At 36.5% G+C, this 26,067-nt stretch overlaps 1 protein-coding gene across 6 annotated transcripts in view; it reads left to right on the top strand.

Annotated features, from left to right (window-relative positions):
* KIF16B (kinesin family member 16B) overlaps nucleotides 1-26,067 on the top strand; it is a 138,122-nt gene that overhangs the window by 73,554 nt on the left and 38,501 nt on the right. For 3 of the 6 annotated variants that reach the window (XR_007888883.1, XM_051613297.1, XM_051613296.1), the window contains 6 exons: nucleotides 1,292-2,647; nucleotides 5,994-6,152; nucleotides 7,000-7,105; nucleotides 7,488-7,538; nucleotides 14,837-14,959; nucleotides 21,949-22,038. Coding sequence is in view for 5 of the 6 variants with exons in the window: in XM_051613297.1 (XP_051469257.1) it covers nucleotides 1,292-2,647; nucleotides 5,994-6,152; nucleotides 7,000-7,105; nucleotides 7,488-7,538; nucleotides 14,837-14,959; nucleotides 21,949-22,038 (1,885 nt within the window). In the remaining variant the exon portion in view is untranslated. Of the gene's footprint in view, nucleotides 1-1,291; nucleotides 2,648-5,993; nucleotides 6,153-6,999; nucleotides 7,106-7,487; nucleotides 7,539-8,558; nucleotides 13,104-14,789; nucleotides 14,960-21,948; nucleotides 22,039-22,595; nucleotides 22,793-26,067 lie in introns of those variants that run through there. The other 3 variants (XM_051613298.1, XM_051613299.1, XM_051613295.1) reach the window with 3 other exon arrangements.

The raw sequence follows: 26,067 nt of genomic DNA, 5'->3' as shown, positions 1-26,067 counted from the left end.
GAGGAGTATAGATTATACAAATGTAATATATAACTCCCACTTTTAATTTTCATCGTGTTATTTTAAAAGATGGCAAAATATATTCTTTGTTTAGATCTTTTCTATGGTTTAGTTGCCTTTGGACTGAATCTTGATTTGAAAAACTCACATTCTACCAGTCATACTTAGCATTATTTTGAAATCAATTAGAAGTACAGAAGAACGTATTGTTGCCAGCTGACAAACTGAGCTGACTGTTCTAGCTCATCCTACCTGCTAAGATTTTAGAAGTAATAGCTCTCATGTTGTTGCAGATGACATTATTGATTTGATTCATAAGCTGAAAGACACCTTCTGCCTTCTTAGCTTTAGAATGCTTGCTCCATTTTTGAAAGGGCTGTTGATATAGGTGGACTAAGCTAAGTAAATGCAGAAAAACCCTGAAACTCTGAAGTATTAGAAGATAGATGCTATTCAGAAAGTGATGCAACAGGACCGAACAGGATTTGAATTCAGATTGTGCTGAATTTGCTTTGCTTGTGCTTTAATGGATCTGACTTCAACTTCCTGCATAGTACCAACTGCCTTGCAGGTTGTTTCTACATGTGTTCAAGCAATTGTGTTATGGGATAGTGCTGACCTTCAAGTCTCAGTCTGTCTTCATTTGGAATCTCCTAGAACCTCCAAAAGAGACATTGCCCAGGACATAATAATTTGTCTTAAAGTAATTTGTCTCTCAAATACATTTGTTCCTAAGCTTGTAATCCTGTTTGTCCACAATTCAGTTGGGTTCATCTAAAGAGGAGACATTGTTTTAATTCATCAATTGACTTCAATTTGGTGAGGCAAATTTCTAATCAAGTCCTTTTATACAATTTTGTTTATATACAAATGTATGTATACAGAAGAATATATATATTATTTACTCTTCACTGTGTGCACTGATGTGTTCTATAAATATTTTTATTGGATTTCACAGAACCAATACCTAATTTTCTACTAAAATAAATGATAAATAGCATGCCTTCCTGTATTTTAATATATCCACAATATTTTAAGTTGAAATAAACTATATTAATCTCTTGAGTGACTTCCAGGCAATGTAAGATCTTAACGTTGTGGGGAAAAAAAAAAAAGAAAAAAGAAAAAAAGAGAAACCATTACACATACTGGAGAATTCTTGTCCAGACCTTTTAAAATTTTCAGGGATATGTTGTCTTTTGAAAAAACAAACAAACAAACAAAAAAACCAAAACACAAAAAACCCCTACCAAAAACGTTTGAAATATTGCATTTACGTTTTTTACTGTAGGAAACAAATACAAGAGATGGAAGAAAAACAAAGATCTGACAAAGCAGAACTTGTAAGAATGCAGCAAGAAGTAGAGTCACAGCGCAAAGAAACAGAAATAGTACAGCTGCAAATACGAAAACAAGAAGAGAGCCTGAAACGGAAAAGTGTTCACATTGAGAGCAGGTTAAAGGATTTGCTGGCTGAGAAAGAAAAATTTGAAGAAGAGAGATTACGGGAACAACAGGAGATAGAGCTTCAAAAGAAGAAGCAGCAGGAAGAAATTTTTGCCCGAGTCAAAGAGGAGTTGCAGCGACTACAAGAACTTAATCATAACGAAAAAGCAGAGAAAATGCAGATTTTCCGTGAGCTAGAAAAACTTAAAAAGGAAAAAGATGAACAGTATGTTAAGCTGGAATTGGAAAAAAAGAGACTTGAAGAACAAGAAAGGGAGCAGGTGATGCTGGTGGGCCATTTGGAAGAACAGCTTCGGGAGAAGCAGGTCATGATAGAGCTCCTGAAGAGAGGGGATGTACAAAGAGTTGAAGAAGAGAAAAGAGATCTTGAAGATATTCGGGAATCTTTTTTGAAAGTCAAGGAAGCCCGATCTGAAGGTGATGAAAACAGTGAAGAGTTAGAAAAAGCTCAGCTTGATTTTGTAGAGTTTAAAAAGAAACAGCTGGAACAGTTGACTATTTTGGAAAAAGATTTAGTTCAACAAATGGATCACCTAGAAAAGGAAATAGCTGATGAAGAAAAAGCTCTGGAACAGTTAAAATTTGCACATGAAGAACATTTAAAACTCAAGAGAGATGATGAAAACTTTGTGGATGCTGTACTCAAGGTTGAAGAAGTTGACGAGATAAAGTCAGCAGAGTACAGGCTCCAATCTAAAGTACGCCAGCTTGAGTACCTGAAGAGTAATAATTTGCCAGCTCTGCTGGAAGAAAAACAAAGAGCTTCTGAAGTCCTTGATAGGGGCTTGTTGGGTTTGGATAATACTCTCTATCAAATAGAGAAAGAATTAGAAGAAAAAGAAGAGCAGCTTGCCCAGTATAGAGCTAGCACAAATCAACTGCAGCAGCTACAAGAAACCTTTGAATTCACAGCCAATGTAGCTCGTCAGGAAGAAAAGGTTCGGAAAAAGGAAAAAGAAATCCTTGAATCAAGGGAAAAACAGCAGAGGGAGGCACTGGAGCAAGCTGTTGCTAAGTTAGAAAGGAGGCACTCTGCTTTGCAACGTCGTTCAACGATAGACTTTGAAATTGAAGAGCAGAAACAGAAGCTTGCCACCTTGAACAACAGCTGTGATGAACAGGCAGGTCTGCAGGCTAGTCTGGAGGCTGAGCAGAAAGCCCTTGAACAAGACAGAGAACGGTAAGTGTGGTGGTAGCTTCCATCTATTAGAATCTGTCTCTAAAAAAGTGAACCGCTTTATACCTGAGACGTTGAGACAGCAACTTGTTCTGTGTCCCAGTATTTAGCTTTCTTGATGAGTTTCAAGTAGTTTACTTAGAATTGAAACTCTGTATTGCTGCTCCCATCCTCAGCAGTATAGTATTTCCATTAGCCATCACAATACTTAAACTGTTTTACCTATTTAGAAAGCTCTGCCAACATTATGGCCTGACCTTAGAAAAATGTGTATGGTCTGACAGCTTTTTTATCTTCAATTATTAATGTATAACATTTTGTTTCTTTATTAGTAACAAGCTAGATGTTTGTTCAAGATTTGGAGACATAGTTACAATAGACTGCCTGCTTTCTCTTTCAACTGATAATGTACTTAAACTCTGCTGGTATTCAGACTAAATAATTGTAATGTTCGATTTTTTTGTTACTGTTTTCAGACCTAAGTAAAGGTCTAGCCATATATCCATGAAAATTTGGTGGTGTTTTTTAAGGTTGTTGGAAAATATACAGAGGCTATAAAACAGCCCTGTGTGACAAACCATTTTAGCTGTAGAAGCAATGTCATCAGTTATACACATGGTACCTGGTAGCATGACATTCAGCCCAAGTATGGGAGGCTCAGAGAACAGGGAATAAGGTAAGGAAGGATCTTTCTATGTGAAAGAAATATTTTATTTTATTTTTGACCAGAGCTAAAATCCACTGGGATTAGTGCATTTAATCTATACATTATGTAAAAAGGACAGAGTTGCCATTTTTAAATGTGCTGTCTGATTTGCAACTACTAGAGCTTTAAAACCTGTGATTACTGGTGAAACAATGAAGTGTTTTTTTTCTTGAGGTAACATTTGTAATTTGTTTTTTTTAAATGTTCTACTAACATCTGACTCTTCTTTCAAAAGCCCTTCAGACAGATCCCTGATTAGAAAAAAAACACTTAAAAAACCCCCCCATAAAACTTGCCTGTAGCCAAATGGAAGAGCTCTTCTGTGTCCCTTTTAAATCATTATCAGAAGAGAATTGTTCCTTTCTACACCATGTGTAGGGGTCCCATTTTAGCATTGAACAAAATGTTCAACATTCAACATCTCAACATTGTTGAACCTCGTTTTCTTCGCTATCTCGCTTGATTAAAGTCAGCTATAAACAACTGGAGGTTCCACAAAAACAGACAGCTCAGCTGGCCCTCAAGAGATTGCTGGATTGTGTGATAAGTGAAACAAATTTGTTAGCTACAAAACTGAGGTTTCAAAAAGATAGCAAGAAAGGGAAAAGGTCACTTTTTGTTTGGTTGGTTTTTTTCTCCCCCCTTTTTTTTTTCTTGTTTACTTAAAAGTCCTCTTGCACAAACTCAATAAAGCATTGAAGTCTTTCAGTGATTTGCCCAGGAGCCTGACTAATTCAATTCAGAATGCTTTTTTGAATGTTGAGGCAGAAGAAAATCTTAAGATACGCGATAGATAGTGTGTTAAATGTTTCAGGCTATTCATTGCTGTTGTGTTTGAGTTTACATTTCACAGTACGCGATGTCTTGGGTGCTATAGGAAGCATATGAATTATATATGTTTCTTAATTGGTCTCTAGATGTGTGATGCACTAATTATGTGATGATGTTCTTAGGCTCATATCAAAGTGTTCTAATGCGATATTCATTTGAAATGCTCTATATGACTGAAAGTTCGTCATAACTGGATAGATAAAATCTTATTTTCCAGTTCGAATAATATGTTAGCTCAGATTTTTTCACCTAGAGGGATGACTCGCAAAACGATACTTTGAAGTTAGCTTGTACTGGAATAAAGCATACATGTTTTGTCTTCAGTGGCAGAGGTTTGTGGCAATAGAATAAATATAAAGCAAATGTAGAGTAATCTTTGCAACAAGGGGCGTATCATTCGCAAGTGGCGAGGTGCTGTTTAGTGCACTCTCTGATGGGTACATCACACGGCTGGTAAGTTTATAGCCAGAGGAAGGGATTTCTTTTTGTAGTAGGATGTTTAGAAATCAAGAGATAAGCATTTTTACTTTAATATAATTCTGATTTTTGAGGTTACATTGGTTTTCCATAGATGCAAGTGCTCTCCCATATCCATGAGCTGTCTCCCATCCATTTTCCCTCCAGATACACAATTGTTTTGCTGCTAATAAAAAAACCCAGCTTCTGGCAGTGCTGCAAAAAACTACCCTAAAAGTGAAATAACAACTCAGCCTCCTTTACTGCAACTTAAGCCTCAGCATTTGTCATCTCTTTAATTATCTGTTTTAACCTCCCAGATAGAATAAAGTAGTTGTAGCATTGTACTTCAATTTAGATATATGCAGTTGTAGGATAAGTGGTAGAACTCCAAATTTGCATCTTTTATGTTATGACCTTTTTCTTTATTCTTTCATTTTCAAGTAGCCTCTATAAAAACAATTACTTTTAGAAAGAAAAAATTGTAATGGAAATGGGGAGAAAGTGGAAGGTGTGTTCCACAGATTACTTTGTTATAGTATAGTTTAATTTGAGTGATAAATATTGCAGGAAATGCTTCTTATTTTATGCGAGACACCTCAGGCATTTTCAGTCAAAAATACAGTATCAAATTTTATGTATTCTGTGCAAAAAATCTAGCTCGTATGCAGTTAATTTGTTAAAAAAAAAAAGAGGAATTTTCCATTTCAAAAGGTGTTTTATTAGGGATATTTAATATAAATACTACATGTTTTATTTTCTAAAATATAGAAAATATTCTAAAATATGTATATAATATGTACATATGTATAATATTTACATATGTAATCTGTATAGACAAAGGGAGAGACTAGAAAATAAGATTTATATGTATAGTACACAGTTTAAAGGTTTTCTCATAGATATGTTTTGCTGCATCATTGTTGTAGATTGTCTGGTTTTTTGATTAGTACTGTATTTTGAGATTTTAATTCTCCCTACCCCCATTTATTCATTTACTTCACACTGGAAGCTAATAACTGAGGTCATTGGTAGAGCTCTCTAATGAGGAAAGTTAATTCAAGTGATCCTAATAGATAGGTTAAGTCTTATGAATTAATATTTAATGTGCTAAGTGAGATAGCTTTTGCATTGGAAGTTACTGAAATTGTTTTATTTAACTTAATACTGCTGTTGTAATATGTTTTCAAGTGATCTCTCTTTTCCTATATAAATATGCTTAAGTAGCAGTTATTATTTTTATAACTTCATAAATATTAGTATGTGCAGTCTTACATACATGTGTCCCAGTGTAAGTACAGTATTTCCAATAAGAACGATGAGAACCAACTCCCAAACAAAGTGATCTCTTTATAGCCTGGACCAGGAAATTCAGCAGCTGAAGCAAGAAATATATGAGGGTGATGGTGGTCAGAAAGGAAATCATGGAACTTTAGAAGAGAGACTCTCCCATACCACTTCCCCTACCAGCCCAACAAAGCCACAGCTACCCGCTGCTCCGCTAGTTGATGATAGGTAGGTAGCCGGTATTTCTGCAATATTTTGATGTGAATGCAAACAATAGCTTTAGAAAATAAGTGTTTTGAAAGATCATTCTGCCAGGCTTGGATTGTAATTAAATGCTGTCATTGTACTGAAAGTCTAGCCTGGAAATAAAATTAATTTGCTGTATTTTACTTTAAATAACCAGCAGGCTGATCTGTTGCTCCTATGCAATTTGTTTCAGAATAGAGGTTTGTGAAACTGTAGGCTTAAATGTATTTTATTTTTGTGTGTGTGTTTACAATTACTTGTCTGTGTGGTATTGCTTTATAAGCAGTTAAAGCAACAAAGTAAATGAGAATGTCTTAAGCCTTTTTTAACAGGGCAGCTGCCTGGTCTCACTTTAAATCGATTTCCTCTCTGTTCTTTTTACACTTATACAGGCAGTTGTTAGTATCAACTCTTGGAACATTCCTTCTGTTTGAAGATCAAACGTTTGTTAGCCTTAGTTGCCAATATTATAGAAGTAATAAAAGCAAAGCAATAAGTAACTAAAGATGCAACCCCAGTGTTGGATTTCTTCTTCATCTTGCTTACCCTTCATGTCATTTGTCTCTAGAGCTGGACACATAGCAGTGGCTTAACCTGTGGTCCATTAAATTGTCTAATTGTGATAACTAATTGTTAACCTTTGCCTGTTAAATGAACACTTGCTCCAAAGTCCATGGTTCTTAAGGAGAGATAAAACTGGTCTAACATTAAGTCCTCCAGTTAACAGTTGTGCTGTATTTAAGGTTCATAAGTGTTTTAAAAAGCTCTTTAGCCTGTCTTGATTTTTATCTAAGAGTATGCTTTAGTTTAAATTTTCTGTATCTTGAAGGATAAATGCCTTTATTGAACAAGAAGTGCAGAGGAGGCTCCAGAATATTCATCATAAAGCTGAGGATAATGATGTTAGCCTGTCCTGGTCTACAGAAAGTTTAAAGGTGAGTGGAGATTGGTAGGAAATCATGACCTTCAGTGCACCATATGTAACCACTGATTTAGTTTCATTGTTCAGTAATGCCAATAGGAAGGTTGCAGATAAAATGAAGTCTTATTTTTATGTCTGTAAAATACATTGATAAAATTCCATCCAGAGAAAAAGTAATTGTTTGTACTTGTAAACAAATGTTCATTTAAAAATTAGTGACCTAATTAATCCAAAGACTGGGTTGATTAACTTCTGAGCCAGTGGTTTAATAAATATCAATAAGAAAATAGCTTTTTTTGGCTTTTAAAAATAACACATCTTTCTATAATTACTTTTAAATGAACATACACAAGAAAGGAACTCTTAATAACCACCTGTACCTTTTTTGTTCTTAGGATAATGAGAGGCTTAATAATGGCACTATTCAGCGCAAGCTGAAGTATGAGGTAGGTCATAATTTGTCAGAATGAAATGGTTGTCTTAAATTATGGCATGCCCTGTAATTAAATTTCTTAATGTTTAGCTGTGTAATTAGAATTTTGAATTCACAGCAAGATTAGTGGCTAATAGAGGCAGCAATGTATTTTGCCAGGTGGAATTAAAGTGATTTTTTTCAGATTGGGCATAGCTTTTTCCTTATTTAAAGTACGTGGTGGTATTTGTGGATTTTTCTTCCTTGTTTTGTCATGATTCTTAATTTGGAACAGTATCCCTTTCCTGATTTCTAGAGGATAAAAGCATTTAAAGAGGAGAGATTGTCTGAGTTCAGAATCCCACTTAATGTTTTTGGCTCACAATGAACTCGCTACTGAATGTCTGATATCAGCAAGCAGCATTGGGCAAATTTGCATGTGTCATTAAGGTTTCATGCATGTATTTTTAAACTGAGGCTTACACCCCTCCTCACTGTATTTGGTGGCCTAACTTTTGCTTGAATTCATTGCTTGGCTTGGTGAGTAAATCCCAAATACTTTTATGGATTTAAACCTTAATAGTTGGAAGACTGCAACACCTCTAATTTGGACTTTTTTGGACTTTAGCACTATTACTTTTAAACTGTGTTGGACTTTTCACTCTACCTTGGATAGTACAGGGGTTTTTTGTGTGTGTGCATGTGTTAAAAATAATAATAAAGGTGTTATAAATTTCTGCATCACCTGAGGCTTATAAATTTCTGCATCACCAACTTCCCTTCAGTTTTTCAGTAAAGCAAATGTAAACCACGTGAAATGGATACTGTACAAAGGAAAAGCAAGGGGGGCTGGGAAGATCAACCATTCCTGAATCAGACCTCAATCACTTTTGTTGGATTTTTTTCTCTCTCTAATTTTGAGAGATTGCACAATGATTGTATGAATCCCGAATGATTGTACAAACCTAACCAAAATCAACTCTCAATTTAAGAAATGTTCAATTTAGCAGGTTTTATAAAGATGTTTCTTTTCTTCTTTTGAAATTTTTAACAGAAAAGTCAGCAGTGGCAGCCACATTATGGCTTTCCATTTATGTCTAAAGATGGCAATTGTGCTTCTGAGTTGTGTGGAGAAAACACAGAAATAAGAGACCATAAGAGACAGAAGGAATATACAGAGATGTGGGATTTATTTTCCACTTCTGGAAGAATCTCCTGCCCTTTTGCATCAGAGAAGGCATTTGAGAATGAAAGGCATAATTCAGAACAGGAGAGCTTTGCTTGTTGTTGTGACATTGAAAGTAGTTCAATTCACTCTCAAAATCTTAATACTTTAAAGAGTAAGAATTCTCTGTATCAGAATGTTTTATCTAGTTCTTTACGAAGTCATGACTTAAATAATGTGGCTTACTTGCACTTCAAGGGTGAAAATTTCAATCATTTTGACAATAAATTAATTACTTCTCTGAATTGTGACAGCTCAAGAACTGAATCTGATTGTTCCCACTTGAAACGGCTGTCTCCAGTAGCATCCTTAATGGGTGCTAATGAGCAGGCTGGCTTTAACAGCATATCATGCCTTCTCTTTTCTCAGTCTAATGTGCATTCTGAGATCATAAATTCTAAAGAAAACAGCCCGTTTAAGACGGAGCAACCACCAATCGAAGACCAGTCTAGTAATTCGCAGCTTCCAACACAAAAAGCCTCTGATTCGATTTCTTTTAAGTCAATAGTTTCTCATTTTAATGTGAGTCCTGAGCACACCTATGGTTTGGGATATCTTTTCAGTAAGCTTTCCTGCCTTTACAAAGGTGCCAGTAGCCAGCTGCTCAACAGTACAGTGGTTTCTAAACAAATTAAGGAGTTGGGAAGTTTGTGTGACAGAAGTGAGACATACACACAAGCAGTATCACTACTTAAAAATCTGCCGTTTGTAAAAAACTTGCGGGTAAATATATTCTTCAAGCCAGATATGAATCAAGACACGTCCCACGCTACTGATGACACCAACGCTCATACTGAAAATGTCGTTCAGCCTGAATCCCCTGTGAAAGAGGCTTTTGCAATGTCTGTAAGCACAGGAATCTCCGATGGCTGTGTGAGAAAACCCTCTGAAGGATTTGCTTGCCGTTGTAAAAATGAAGAGCTGGAAAACAGCCTTGTGTTGAGACAAAAATTTGTGCATTTTCCTGATGTCTTTTTGAAGCTTCAGGTCTGTTCTCTGGAAAAAGTGCTGGATTTTTTGACCTGTTCTTTTCCTCAAATTTGTGTTAGAATGGCGGAGTTGAAAGGTATCTATTGGCTTGCTGTTGGCAATCCCAGAACACCTGATCCAGAACCTGCTTGCATGCTTTTGTTCAGCTCTGTACTGTATGTTGTTTCATCAGTTCAAGAAGACATCTGCCAGAGTTCCTTGGCAATGTTTCATGAGGTTCCCATTGTCACAATAAAGGAGATTCAAGTTGGCTTTGCTGGACAGAGTATTAGTCTTCTGTGTTCTGCTGAAGATGGTTTACTCACAGTATTTACCTATAACAAAAGCTTCACTCAAAGAATTTGCCATGACATACTCAGCGTTTTGATTCCTACAATGGATGATGCTGTTTATTTAAATCACCAGCTCTTGAGAGATGATTTGATGCAGCTTTCACTTGACTGGACATCAGAAGTAAATGACTTAGTGTTTTCAAATGGAGTACGATTGTCCTGTAAATTTAGAACTGAATTAGCTGATTTGGTGTACTTACTCCATGAAAATATGGGAAGTATTAAACCCTCATTAGGTGATGTTCGTGTACTGCTGTATACCTCAGTGAAAGCAGAGTGTGCTAAGCAGACTGTGCATAGAGCTCTTGTTCTTTCAGCTACTCATATAGGTCTCTTAAGGGAAAATATCATTTATCCTGCACCTAAGTTTTTGGATGCTTCATGCCAGCGATCACAATTTGACAGCCTTCAGTTGTACAGTTTGAATGATATCCGATGTGTAGTTTTGCCAGACAAGGATAATTTCACAAAAATTGAGCTTCTGTTTTCTAGAAGAAGCAAGGTTGGATCTGATTCAGGAATTGTTTTTTCTGAATACTGTGAAAAAGAAACAAATACTCAACTGACAGTCATCCCATCAGTTCTTCAAAGCAGTTTGCATATCCCTCCGGAAATCTGGAAATTAACATTCAGTTCAAGTGAAGAAGCCATTTGGCTACTTATGCATCTGACTAGGTGTTGAAATCCAAATACATTTATATATGTTCAAAATAAGAGGCTAATAAATATTGATATTTTTTTTTTTTTTTAATATCTATAAGCAAAGGAGTCCTTTGAGCCTCTAAGGGAATAATGTAGGGTGTGTGCACACATCTTAACAAAAATCATTACTACTTGAGTGCTTATTTTTTTGAGTCTCAAATGCGCTGTACATAACATCTACTAGGGAAGGTTAGGAAATTAAATGTTTCTATCCTATGTGGTAGGTGCAGCAGAACTATAATTACAGCTGTGCCTTCTGATTTCCATTTTGGCTGTGTTTCTGGCTCCCTCCATCTGCTATCTGTCTTCATTAGTGTCTTCTCCATTCCTCTTTGATTGCCTTTTCCTTAATCTTTCAGAGTATCTTTGTTTTTCATGCTTCTTATTTATTTAATATCCTTGATCTCAGTGTTTCAAAACATCTGCAATACTACTTTTTGTCTGAACTATAAGGCGTGTTTAGGTTCCTATGGTACATTCACTGTATGTTCTTAATACAGCTTTTATACTTCAAATTTTGGAAAGAATAGCATTGACAATTTGCTTCTGCTTCAGAGTTTTGCATTAAGGATTATTGAGCTTCTGCATTAAACTTTGTTACAGGTGCAAAAGGAGTCATGTTTGGCTTATTCTAAGCATGTTAGCTGAGTTGCCAGAAGTTGATGGATTTGCCATATCTTTTTTCTCTTGGGTTTGCCCCCCTTTGCCTGGGGCCAGGAAAGTGTAGGCAATATGGAAGCCATGTAACTGAAGAAGAAAAATACAGAGAACTTCCAATACTCTTTTTAGATTTCTTCCTCCCTTCCTTTTTGTACAGGGAAGCAATGCATGGCTTTATGTCATTCCTATTTATATTGTACAAGTTAACTTCTACTTGTCCAATATAGAATAAATCTTCATAGTCTCTTGATGCGAGTGTTTAAGGAAAATGCAATGTGAAAATTAATGTGGTTAAAGGGTTTAAACAGGTGTTGGTTTTGCTGTAAATAGCATTTTAACCTTTGGTTATGCTACTATACCTGTGGTAGGACAAACATTTTGGGGTTTATGGTCTGTGTACAGGTTTCTCATGCTGTTAAATGGATGGTTAGCAGCTGGGGATCAGCCTGCCGGATGGAGTATGTTTAATCATGGGGTTCTCTCCGTGTAATGTGCCTGACCTGACTTCCCTTTTTTTCTGCTTGCTTACTAATACGATTGTTGGTGCTTTGCGATTGCATCTCTTACAGTCTCTTTAATATTACATTCCAATAAATAATAGATCAGTAGAACATTTCCCTTAGTTGAGGCTTGCTTTTAGCTGAGTACAAGGTTATTCTTTACCAGTACCTCTGTCAGTTGTTCAAAGAATAAATAAATTGTTGTCTCCCATCTTTTGTTTTCTCCCTTGTAAAGGAAGCTTAATACCTTTTGAATCCTATTGCCTGAGTGTGCCATCTGCCTTGTTTGAGGAAGATGGTCCTTGGCAGAAAAAACAGTGGTGTCTAATCTGAAATTCTAAATTCTGTAAGCATATTGCCAGTAGAGGTGCAAGCTTCTACTAGACAGAGTTAGACTTCAGTCTCTCTACTAGTATAAGAACATTTCCCATTTGTTCTTGCCATATGTTAAGAAAGGATAATGTATTTCATGTGGGATTTAGAAAGAAATAACTTGCATTGGATGAGGAAGTTGTGTCTGGAAGGATCAAGATTGGTTTAGATGGAGAATTAAGGGGTTTTTTATCATAATAAAACTTTCTGCTACCTTAAGGAAGTCCAAAGGTGAGCAAAATGTGTCATGTTATTTTGAGGTAAGATTTTTGTTTTCTAAAAAGAGTATATACACAGATACCTCACAGAAGGTGGAGTAGCTATGAGTTGGAGCATAACCTCATGTCAGTCCAGTTCAAGAGTGGCTCCCTCACTGGCATCACCAAGGCATGTCTTCTGAGCCTTGTTGAAAGTTAACATTGAGTGGCACTACCTGGGAGGGCTGACTCAATCAAGGCTGCTAAATGACAGCACATTCCTGCAAATAATTCCTCTTCAGATTATACCCCAAATTTATGTGTTGGTGTATGTTCCAGATAACATGAGTTTCCTCTTTTGTGTTTGTTTTCAAATCTCACTTCAATGGTATTCTGCACTTTTAGGAAACAACTGCTTCACAGCAATATCTTTTATTCTACTGTAAATTAAACATAACATAATGATTGATGTTCATGACTAGAGAACATTATTTAATGTATTTGGACGTGTTTTTCACAACAATTTGTTTGAGATTATTTTCCTCCCTGACTATTAGCTATTTGTAATAGTTCTCTGAAAATTACTGCCAATAAATTACATGTTGACAGAGGTGGCTTTAAGAGTGACTTTATGGTTTTATTCTTGTTTTGAAACAGATTATCTTATTGTCAAGGCAATGAACACCTCTTTCCCCTAGGGACAGAATTGCTTACATTTTTACATGCCAGAAGTGAGTTCTAGTTGAAAAGCCAGTAACATGGGGAGCAGTGAAAGAAGGCCAAAATGGAGAAGAGAAAATATTTTTTTGTGTAAACAAATGTGTTTTTTATTCAAATACAAACTGTTTAATATTTGAAAAAAAAAAAAAGGAAAGAAATTTGTGAAAAACATTTTCTAGATAAAGTCAGTTAGTTGAAACAAATTCATTTTTATTGTATTTTCTTTTTCACTACTTTTAATGCTAACATTAGGAGAAATGACACTGGCATTTATAATTGACTAGTAATGAAAAACAGCCTTCCCTTCTCAAGAGCCAGGCAAAAAGGCTGCCAAAAAGCTGTCTGTAACAGACAGTATTCAGAGAGGCATTTATGAATGAGTTTCAAACTTTTCTCCCCTACACAGCATCGCATGTCACCAGGGGATGCTACAGAGAGACCAAGTTTCAGTGAGCAGAAGTGAGAGCTACATTTTAGTACTGGGAGAGTGTTGGTCAAGCCTGAAGAATTTTGACCAAGCCACATGTCTTGTGGTAGTTGCTAAGGGATTGAAAATGCTTGAAATGTTGAGGATACAGTGTCTATATAAGTGAGGGATAGCATCGCTAAATATAAACACACTTTTGGACACCATCACTGCAAAGTGCTAATATTTCAGTTGCAAAAATATGTACCCTCATTGCAAATACCTTTTAGACCTTTCTGTCCAAACCATGCAAATTTATCCCAGTTGATTTTTCTGTTTATTATATGTAACTTAAAGAGAAGAATAGGAAATTGTTCTGACAATGGATTATTGTGTTCTGGATATCTTAGTTAACTATAAAAATGAGTTTCTATTTAAAAGTCTAAGATTTCTGAATTGCTTACATCCCCTGGAGCACTGCATAAGGTTGTAAACAGGTTTGTTTTATAAATCATAGAATCACAGAATGGTTTGGTTTGGAAGGGACCTTAAAGATAATCTAGTTTCAACTCCCTGCCATGGACAGCAACCTTATGCTAGACCAGGTTGCTCCAAGCCCTATCCAGCCTGGCCTTGAACACTTCTGGGGAGGGTGCATCCACAATTTCTCTGGACAGCCTGTGTCAGTGCCTTACCACCCTCACAGCCAAGAACTTCTTCCTAATATCTAATCTGAATCTATCTTTTTTCAGCTTAAAACCATTCCCCCTTTGTCCTATCACTACATGCCCTTGCAAAATATCCCCCCCCAGCTTTCTTGTAGGCCCCTTTGGTGTAGGGCTGACATACAAAACCTATGGCTGGCTGTGGAGACTTGATTAATATATTTATTTTTTCAAAGAGGCTTCATACAGAGTCTTCTGATTTCCCTTGTTTTTCACATCTACACTGAAAATGCCTTTCCAAAGAATAAGCACTATTATTAAAGTTACTTCACCTCCATTTTTTTATGCGTAACAGAATGCTAGGTCTTGCTTATAAGAGGAGATCCACTTTGTTTTCAAGCAATTCCTTAGTTTTTAAAATAATTTCTGCCTTCTCCATTCTCTCTTTCCCTGCTTTTCTGGCCAAGAACATTTTCTCATTTTTAGTGAAGTTCTTTTCTCTTTTTCCTTATGTAGTGATTTTGGTTTTCCTTTGTTCTCCCTATTTGGTATGCACATGAAAGCGGATGGTCTGTCGTTCTCTGGGAGCAAATCCAGACGACCTAAAGGACCCAATTAAAATTAGTATTCCACGCTATGTCCTGTGTGGGCAGGGAAAGGATGAACACTATGAGTTTGAAATAAAGGTAAGTGCTTTTCAGTTGCTTATCCTTGATATTTGGGGTCTCTGTATGTATGTTGCTTGCATTTGTACAACAGTAGCATCATAGTAGTAGTAATAATAGAAAAATGCCCTTTGTTTAAAACAAAACAATTTCTAGTTTGCTCTGTCCAGGTGTCGATGCTCACTGTGACAGCATCACAGTTAACACAGATGGAAACAGCAGCTGGAAACTCACCTGACAATCTGCACATTTTCCAGAAATCATCTTACTAGTCCCTATGAAATGTAGCTTTTGTTCCACTAAGTTCAGTTGTTTGGTTCTGTTTCTTTCTGTTGTCTATGTGACCCTGCTACTGTTAAATTAGAGGAGCTGTGAGAAGGAATGCAGAATACAAGATACTACAAAGACAGGTATTTTCCAAGTATATTGATTGTTCACAGGAGGTTGGTGGTCACACTCATGTCATGAGCAGTTCCAGATTCAGTATCAAATAATTCAGTTGAAAGTGTTGCAGAGCTGAGGATTAAATGCATATTGGTTATAGGGAAGCCCTTTATTGAGATGCGAGTGTCAGTTGTGGAAAACTATTAGACTTGCATTATTTATCTGTAGTAATGAAAGCATAATTAGAGTACTTTTCACATATCCACAACAAAGGTTTGATTCCTTTCAGGCTCTTTGCTGTTCTGATTCTTTCCGCCCTGCTTTTCCAAGATCTTGCTTCTCCAAACTGTTATGTGCTTCCTCTCCCATTCTAGCGGCAGTGGCTTCCTCAGTCAATCTTCTGTGCAGAAATGCTGGGGGGGAGGGGAAATACATGTTCATTATGTTTCCTCTGGTACTAAGCCAGTGTTTTTTCAAAGCAAGATGTGAAGTCTAATTGGAAATGTGCTCTCAGTGCATGTGGACATGTAGCGTAACTGATGTACATAGCATCAGAGACAAAGTTGGCAGCCTGCTTGGCTGAATGTGCTGCCAGATGCTTCGTTAGCTGGTGTAAGTTGAAGGAGTGACCTGCCCTCGCAGTCTGCAGGATTGATTTTGAACTATGCTCATATTCTCTTTTACAAAGGCTTTTATTAAGATGGGCAATCTTAGCTTTGTTTGAGCTGATTAAATTTTAATCTCAAAACATACTGGATGATTTGTGGATGGAATGCTTCTCTTTGCCTTTTGACCTTTGAATTTTCTGGGGCCAGTGAAAGCCTAGAGCCATACAGATGCTGAGAGAAGAGTAAGCACATGCAAAACTTCCCCAAGGATTGTTCTAGCCACCAACTGTTTTCAGCACATGGGATTTACTAAACTGGGTAATGGTTAATGAGGGTAAATACATTTAAAAGATATTTTCTTTTTAGTAAGTAAGGCTTTCTTTTCCAATTATTCTCTCTTCATCCCTAAAACCCTGCAAGATCTTAGGGTGAAGGGACAGTTGAAGAATATGTGCAGGAAGACTTGGACTTACCTGGAAGCAAATGTAATAGAAGAAAAATGTTGGGAAGGAGAAAGACCAGAAAGAACAGGTGTCTAGATCAAGAAGTTATACAAACACATATGAAACTAGGCTCCAGCAGTTCCGTGGCTTGTATTTTGTTTCTGTGAGAAGCAAGACTTGCAGACTGTCCTCAGTAATAGCATGGAATGAGTGGATGCTCTGGCTAAGAGTCATGTTGTACTTGCCAGTACTATCTTTTCTCTCCTTCCTATGCCATATCTAGGCTTCTTCTAAAAGAAATTGCTGCTTTTATGAAGTTCAAAGCAAAGAAATGGCTGACATAGGGGGTAGGAAATGGGCTATCACTTTGATAATTGTCTTCCATTGCTGTCAACTTCCTTAGAGCACTAAATATTTTTATTGATGCTGCTAAGGACATTAGTTTGGATGTCTTTGGGATGTTTCAGTTATTCCTTTACACAAATCGATCAACTGTTTATGCTTTTTCCACTACCTCCAGGTCCTTCTATGTCACAGTGGGCTGCTTTTGCTGTGGTCAGGATTTGAGTCCAAGCTACACTCTACAGACCTTCCACAAACTTCTCTATGTTAAACCTTTCCCCTGGAGAGCTCCCAACTCTAATTTGATCTGTATTAATCTTTAGCTGCTGTTATTTTTATTCTATGGGAAATTGGAATATGTGGTATTGTGATTTTTTTAATTTATTTTTTTTAATTTTGCCTTAAAAATTAGGAAAGTAGGAAGACAGAGCAAGGAGGAGAAAACATGAATATTTTTATTTAATTTCTTCTTGATGGGTCAGGATGCAATGTCAGTTGTTGAAATAATTCCTTATTTCAGCCTTGCTTTACTCTGTTCAAGTTTATTTTCAGGTGATCTCATGCCAGCTTATGTGTCAGTCTTGGGGAAGGGCTGGGACATTGTTAATATCATTTCCTTTACCAGCTCCCAAATAAGCTTTCTTCACCAAGGTTCCTCTTGGTCTTGGGACCATGGGTAGTGGGCATAACAGCACTTTGAAATCAGACAAAGGGACAAGGGATGATTGAGTTGAATTGTAAAACTTTGAGTTCTAGGTAACTCAGAAGTGTTTTCTTCAGCAGATGTTTCTAGTCATTGCATTTGTAGTGAAATCCTGGTATATTGCTGTATAGATGAACAAATATAACACATTTATATACAAGACAAATATATACATTTCTTTTTGTGCCATGGAAAAGTAAAGATTAATTCTTTTATATGCCAAAGGAGAGAGAGTGAGTTCCACTTTTCTTGACAGCATCACAGTCAGTTCCTAAGTCTTTCAATCCTAACATACCATCCAAAAATATGTTCTTTTAGTGCAGGTTCTGCATCTTGTCCATCTCGACATATAACTTTTGGGAAGGGGCCAGCATATTGGTCTGTCCACCCAGGTTCTTCTACTCAGTATTGATCCTACTTAAGATGTTGGGTGACTCCAATGAGTTAACCTATTGGAGAGAGTTTAAAATAGAAACAAATCCATATTTTATTAGAGTTAAGGTAGCACGTTCTCTTTTTGCAGCAAGAGATGTCATGGACCTTTTTGTGCTGGTCTGCTATTAAGTATTCAGTATGAATAGACATTTCCAAAGAAGCTTCCACTTGAATGACAGTTTTATATGTTGTCTTTAAAAACATGATGAAGGAGTAGTAGCTTAATCAGATCTAAACATATTTATGTTAGAGCTGAATTAGAATACCAGAAGGCTTCTTACATTCTCCACTTCCTTTCATGTCATTGTGATACGTGGAATATTGAGAAAAGGCTGTGCTAAAAGCAGTGTGTGGGAAGAGATTTTGCATCAGTAAGGCCATCAGCATCTGCTACAGATGGTGCCTGTGGTGCAGACACTACCTATGGATGGCAGAAGGAGAAGCCAGGCAGCGTGCAAGGGAGAACTCCAGCTCACATAGAGGCACGCAGAGTCTCCTAAGAGCAGGTGATGGCAGCAAAGCCTGGAATCAAGCACAGCCCTGCAGGGGATCCTCTGACAGGAGGGAAAGTTGTAGATAAGACTTCTTGATTTTATTCAGCTTTCCCTCATTTTTCTGAGTTCCCTCCTTTTATTTAACCTGCTTGATATTCTTTCAAAACTTGCTTTTCTTGTGTTTCAAGGCCTTTCAGTCATCTTTGAGTTTTCTATAGGGGAAGATCCAGGCAGATGGACCCCAAAGCAGTGCTTTTCTCCAGGTCTGGTCGCAGTTCTGTTCAGCCAAATGCTTTGATGGGTCTGCACAAAATGTCCATCTTTCTATTAAAAGTTTCTTTCTCAGCTCAGTGACCGATTGCAGAATTGGAGTAAAGCAGAGGTAGTTCTCATTGATACATAGTTATCTACCTAATGTAGAAAAAAGAAGCCTGATCTTTCCTTAACTCTCTTGGCTTAATACCATCAATAATTATTTAAATAAAAAAAGGTTCCAATAAATTGGTTTGCATAAATCTCTTAGTATCTTGCAAGTTTTAGCTTTTCAGATGATGAACAGTTTCAACAAGGTCTGTTTAAAGAAATACGAATTTTCTCAATGTAGACAGTTTAACCAGCCCAGTTAAGTGAGGTGAGCATGTTCTTTCTGATTGCTTCACAATCAAGTGGAATATTTCTTTCTTTTTTTCTTTCCCCTATGGTTTTATTTCTATTTCTATGGGGCAGAAGGGGAACAAATTCTGTTGCATGTTTTACAATGAAGTAAGTTGAAAATGTGTTAGGTTGTTTTCTGTCAGTCATCATGCAGAAGAAAAGATAAGGACTGTAGAATCTCATTTCAAATTTCTAAGTTTTACATAGGAAATGGTGTGCTTCAATACAGTTGCCACAATTCTGAGTCAAATCTAGGTTTGCCTAAGTGTCCAGATAAGAGTATTTTGAAAACCTTCTTAAAGATTTACTCAACCATATATATATATATATTTTATTAAGAAAATACTCTACTATACTAGCCAATTACAAGTAAAAAGGAAAGGGCTTTTCAAATTTGCTTTGCTTGCAGCTTTTAAAAAGGTCTGCATGTATCTCAGTCCCATATGTATAAAGCTTTTATAGTCTGTCATGCAGCCTTTTTAAATGGAAGAAAAGAATCCTAGCCCAAACTGGTTGGATCATCTGTAGAAGTAAAAGGCCCTGTTCTGGAAATGCTCTTGCTCACTGTAATTCTCCTATTGATCCTAATAACCTTATTGTTGAGCTTTGGGGACTGGTTGAGACTTTGTTCAGTTTGAAATTAAGTTTCCAATAATATCAGCAGTAACAACAGTAAAATTTTGCAGTGTATTCCCTGCTACTCTCATTACAAGAATCAGGAAAGTAAATTAAGAGGATTATAGGCCCTGAGTCAGGTCAGGCAGAGCCTGGGACCAGGGAACATAGGCAGCACGAATATATGGCTTTGCTGTTTTCTTTCCTGACCATCTCTAACAAGTTATTTATTAAACTTGGTAGGAGAAGGCTAATAAATAATTGGCTGCAGGCAATTTGATTTAGGTAATTTTGGTACCATTTTATCACCTAGACAGGTGCCAGATGCACAGCTAACAACCTGAATGATAAGCTGACATACATGCTCTCCCCCAGGCTGTGCAGCTGAAGAGTCCTGGATGCTTTGTGCTGACTTGCTCCCCTAAAGGCATGATTCTGTGAAAACCCTAGGGGAAAAAAGAGGTCACTTTTGAATAAAGATCATGTACAAATGAATTTATCACAGCAAAATTTCACAACTCAGAACTATTAAAATGCAGAATTAAAGCAAAAAAAAAAAAAAGCAGGAATGAATAACATCTTTATGATTATCTATTTCGCTCAGACATTTACTTGAACACTGAAACCACAAAGCACTTTTCTTTAAAGAACAAAATGGTTAATCAGTTAATTGAGATCAGTTTAATATGTATAATCCTAAATTGTTACTTTTGTTTTTTCTAGTTAAATTTGCCTATGTATGTTCAATCCATTCAACATTTGTAGAGTTTGAGAAACTGTTAACAATATATGGAGGGATTATAGTCCATCATACAGGCCTCCTGGTAGCAGTCAAGCCTATTGCTGACACAAGAAATGAATTTTATAAGAAATAATAAATTTGCATTGCGGAGATGTGCTAGAAGCACTTACATTGTAGTATTTTTGAAAAGTTTTGGCAAGGCCAGTTTTCTTTACTTACATCTTGTAGTTAAAATAGACATAAAAATAGGGAAAGAACCACCCTAAAACCTAGTTCCTCGTGTCTTTAGACACTTTCCCCCAATTTCCCTGTTCTGTGTACTGCAAAGGCAGCAGGGATAGGGAAAGGCAGACCAGAGATGAGCTTGTTACCATCACAAGGTAGCAGTTGTCAACAACTGCGCTGGGATGCTGGTTTCCTCTGGCTTTGTTGCTTTGGTTTCTTTTTCTCCTACTTGGTTATCCTGCTTCACTGCAACCGTTGCAACTTCCTGATACAGTCAGTAGTGAGTGAACTAGTTAATTTTAAAAGTCACTTTAACATCAAAAAGCCTGTGTCTTTGTGAAATGTGTTTTATAAAAATGCTCGGGTTTTTTTATTTATACATAAAGTCATAGCTAGGCAGAGATAATATCACATTAGGCCTTTTAGATTAAAGAAGCAAGTCTTCTTGGATTTAGGCAGCGCCAGTTGGCTTTCTCCAGCTCTGTTAGTTCATGTAGAAAAATGCCCACCTTTTTCTGCAGCATTGCCTCTTGGATCACGAGAGCTACAGAAAAACTTGTACAATCAAAGGCTCCAGTCATGACACTATTATGACCCACTCACAAATTTCTTTCATTTCGCCTAATTTCAGACAGTGAAAAATTTTCTTTCCTGGAAATGTTTGTTGCTTTCGCAGTTCCAGTGAGGCTTTAGTGAATAACTGATAGTAAGTTTGGCTTGCCCTGCCCCTTTGCTCCTGTTGCTATGTGCTTTATTGACTGGAGTAATTCTGTTGATTTTAATGAAACCTGCTGTATAAATGGGATATTCAACAACATATTGATATCACAGGCTGAGAGTCTTTTAAGGGATTATCTTCTAGTGAAGCTGGCATATATATATTTTTTACTCTATAAATTGAAATCCCATTCTGTCTAGTAATGAACTCTGTGTGTCCAAGAAATGGGCAATTTATTAGTCATGTATGAATATATGAGAATATACATTTCTATGAATATATAGGGAGGCTACACTACACTTTTTCTTCATTCATTAATGGAACAACCACTGATTTTCATGCTGAGAGCTGCATAGCTGCATCAAGTAACCATAGGGGCATTTTAATGTGTTTACATCTTTGTTGAATGACTCTGGAATAAGGAATAAATGCACCAAATTTTTTGCGTTGCAATCAGTGCTCCTTATTAAATGCAGTCCTGTTGCTGTAATGAAATAAAAAAGTAGGTAAATCTATAAAAGCTTATGGATTTAAGGAAACTAAGAATTGTCTATTTTAATCTGATAACCTTGTATACTGCACAGGTTTTAGTCTTGTGCGTTGTGTGGTATTACTTCTGTTTCTTCTTTTTATGTTGTCTGATATAGATAACAGTCCTGGATGAGACATGGACAGTATTCAGGCGGTACAGTCGCTTTCGAGAAATGCATAAAACTTTAAAACTGAAGTACCCAGAGGTAAGTTTTGGTAAAACTTCTTTTGCAGAAAAGGGTGGAGGTAGAGACTTAAAATAAGCCTTTTGACAGTTGTTTGCTCAAAACAGATATTCTTCTCAGCCATATGCTTCTAGTAAGATTGGCAAGCCCTGCAGTAGTTTAAAGCTCCGAGGCTGCTAGACACAGAATGGATGTTGCAGTGAAACTGCGGCTCCATGTGTAGCCTCTAGCTGTTAATTCCCTTTGCTGCTGTCTGGCAGTGTTTCCTGCCGGTTGCTGTTCTGTTCATTGCAAGTTACTTGCAGTCAGATCATGTAATCCTGACAACTTTTCATTTAAAAGAAGAGCATTGTTCCACAGATACCCTTTTATAATAGTGGCTTCCAGATTTCTGCAAAGTGGAAAATTGATCTTTTTGACCACCTTGGAGACTGAGCATGCAGCATATGAGGAGCTGTGCCTGACAGAGCTTTAGTTCATTTGAGTTAGCATTTATAGAATAGTAGTTCTTGGTTTCCACATTTAGCTTTTAATTATTTACATTTTGCTTCCTTTCTACTTGTTTCTTTGGCTTTTAGAAGAAATAAATCCTTCAAGCAATGAAAGTGATTCTGACTTGAGAGCACAAGTAAAGAAGCCTGGGCCGTATATTAATGGGCAATATATTAAAAACCAAAACATTAAAAATGTATAAAAAACATTGATATGCTCGAGAAAAAGATGTAATTGTGTGTAAACACTTTCATGGTCTTCATTAATGTGTTCGCTAAGTTAAGAACTAGTTGAGCATGGAATTACCTTGAGTTTTAAAGAGTAAAATGTGTAGATCTGTGTCTTCAGCAAATTCTAGGACTTAAGATCATTCCCATTCCAGAACAGTTTGAAAACCAGAAATTTCACAGAATTGTCAGAGTTGGAAGGGACCTCTAGAGGTCATCTAGTACAACTCCCAACTGCCATACACCAAATATCTAAGAAAGTTGGTTTTTTTAAAAAGGGGAAAAGAAAAATCTTTTCTGATTGACAGAATATTTTTTAATGTAAAAATCTATTTGGGACCGAAAATGTAAAAGCCTTTGTTGAAAGAAAACCTTTAAAGGTACTACTTGTGAAGGACCATTAATTTAATGTTTTTTATTTCAATAAATTGGCATTTCCTCTTGGATGGGAGTTATACTATATCAACAGTAATATCCTAATTGCATCTAACTATAGAAAAAACAGGCAGGCAGTCATCCAGTTGAAATAGAAAAGGGCCACCTGAATCCCTCTACAGACTTATCTTCCCTATTTTGGAAAATATATTAAACTAGTTATTTTCAGAGTCTGTTACCAGTCCTGACAATATATTGAAGAACAATTGAATTTGACTTTTACAGATATGTCAGAGGGAGATCAACTTTTCTTGTGTGTAGTCATCAGCTTTAGGAGGAGCCCAATATTCTTAAAGCCACTACTAAAATGTCCTTTGTGTTGTAGCTTATTAATAACACCATTTTGAATCAAGCATTTGTCATTCACAGTAAAGTCAAGCTTTTTTGTTGTTACAGGAGGGAGTGGGGTTTTTATTGGTTTTTGATTGTTTTGGAAAGCCATTAGAACATAGGAGTGGTATTACAGGTCAAAATAAAGACCAGCATCCATATAATTGAGAAAACATCCTAGCCTAAAGCAAAGGTTTGTAGTTTTCATGTTGAAGACTTTCCATCTGAAGTTGTTTTCTTTGTAATTAATAGTTAAACATTTTTCCAGTGGATTTTATCTGAATTTTTCATTCTCTGTGCTACTCACTTTATAGGTATCTATAATCAAGTTTATTTCCCCCCCCCCCTTTTTTAAATTTTATTAGCTTCTGCCCTCTATGATCATGCTTGTGAGGTTAATACATTCTCCAGTTTAATGTTTCAGTTTTTCTTATTGACACTTCTGTGTTGCCATATGTTCATGTCTTAGGTAAACTTATTGAGATTCACATATAGTTCAGTAAAGGAGTTGTTTAACTATGCAGACGAATAAATTTCCACATAGGAAACACATTGTGGTATGTTTTATTAAGTTACCTGTTTCTCTCTCAACAGTTTTTGTATGTTGGGGCAAATACCAAGTCTTACAAGTTTGGTGATACAACTTTCCCTAAAATATTGTAGTCTTTGAATGAGCTCGGTAATGTGTTTTGGCTTCTAATCGGCTTGAACGAAATGTTTGGTCGTGTTATTACTAGTCTCTTCTTCTAGCCTTTATCAAGCCTTCGCTTCAAAACCTTCAATAAATTATCAGTGAGGTTCAAGTGTGCCCATCTTTGCTAAGCACAAAGCACACTGAAGTTCAGGAGAAGTGAGATAAGCATTTGATCATGTCATTTACTGCTTTTAGATAATTACTGTCACTTAAATACCTGTTTTGGAAACTCATGCAGCATGGACGATGACTTCTCTATTTTACTTAGTATAGGCTTTTGTGTTGTGTTCACTCCTGCTTTGAGACTTAGTACACCGCAAGGAATTGGCAAATTTGTGGGCAGAAGAAACCTATCTAATATGTAGTTTGTTTCTTCTACTCATCAGCATTTCTACAAACCACTGTGTCTGTCTTTATCAGAGGGGAAGAACATATGATGGATGAAACACATCATAATGCGTGCTGCAGTAAAGATCTGGTGTTTGTTTTCCTTGAAGGAATGTTATCATTGTTGCATATGTGAATGATCAATGGCTTTCTGTATTTTTACCTTAACTTAAAGTAGCCTTAATTTATGGTCATTTTGGATTAGTTTTGCAATGTGAGTAGGAGTTCAGTTTGTTTGGTAAATTTAAAATAATCTGTCTGTTTCTACTCATCTGTCATTGACACAAAAATGCATTTTAATGCTAAAGTTATCAAAGTTGAATCCTTAGTTACTGTATATTATTCCAAAGAAAGCTGATTCTTAAAAGCAATTTTATCAGAATCCATGACAGTTTAATTTTATTTTGCATAGTTCACCTTCCAACTCCAAATTAATGTTTATAATGAACAGCAAAAATACTGTGGATGTGTTTAATGTATGAGTGTCCTGCTTTTAGAAGTGAACTTTACAGCTCATTAGTTGCTCAGCTCTGAGTTACTACATCAGTATTTTAATAATTTGCTGATCTTGCATTTTATATTGCTGCCACTGAATCCCAAAGGAGTGTGAGTGTATTAGCAAACTGATTTATTGGGAAGGTTTTAAAAAAAAAAAAAAAGTATCTTTTTCAGAAGCAGAAATTGTCTAATGTCTTCCAGTCTTCCAGTATGCCATATATTTTACATACCTGCACTCCTCTTCTAATGTAATTAAGTGGCTGCTGACAAATTAAAATCTAATTGAAATGTGTCACATGTGAATTTTGAAAGGTTGAAGAGGCTGCAGTGGGCTGAGACTGTGCCAGGGGCAGATAAATACCAGCATTTTAACAGTCCCTTTTGTTTTGTTTTGTTTAGGTCTGCATGATTGTCATTTGCCCAGCTTCAGCTTTCTTACACTGCTAGATTGTTGATGAGTCTCTTACTATTTTTGGAATTTTAATTAAGACCATGCTTGGCTTTCAGTTGCAGTAGTCTCTGTAATGAATATGCTTTTTGTTTGTGATTAGTCAGAAGCAGGAGCAAATGAGCTTTTTAATGGAGAACTTTCAGAGTAAGATTCTCCTTTTTCCCCTCCTTTATCTTTTTCTATCAGTTAATGATTTTGAAATACTCCCAGGGTGCTGGTTTCTGTTGAAAACATTCCTTTCTTGATCTCTGTCTTGCTGTGAGGGAAAAGTCATTGTTCCATCCGTCTCTGTGAGTTCAGCAAGTTTGAGTGATGCACTATTGTGATGGCCAGTGCTTTCCTCTTCTTGCCGCTTGGTATCTTCCCTCTTCCAAAGGAGAGCAGAGGAATAGTTGTCTATTTGTCTTTCCCTACGTGAAGTCAAAATTTAAGTCGTCCCTCATTTATGTGGATGTCCTCAATTCCTGCTTGCATCCAGGTATCTAGTCCAGGTTTTGTGGGACTTTCACTGCAGGCTCTGCTTAGGGAGTTGCCTG

This window comes from Apus apus, chromosome 3 (assembly GCF_020740795.1).
Source record: "Apus apus isolate bApuApu2 chromosome 3, bApuApu2.pri.cur, whole genome shotgun sequence".
Taxonomy (NCBI): Eukaryota; Metazoa; Chordata; class Aves; order Apodiformes; family Apodidae; genus Apus; species Apus apus.
Note: the sequence above shows the minus strand (reverse complement) of the source record. Positions and strands in the feature narration are given on the sequence as shown.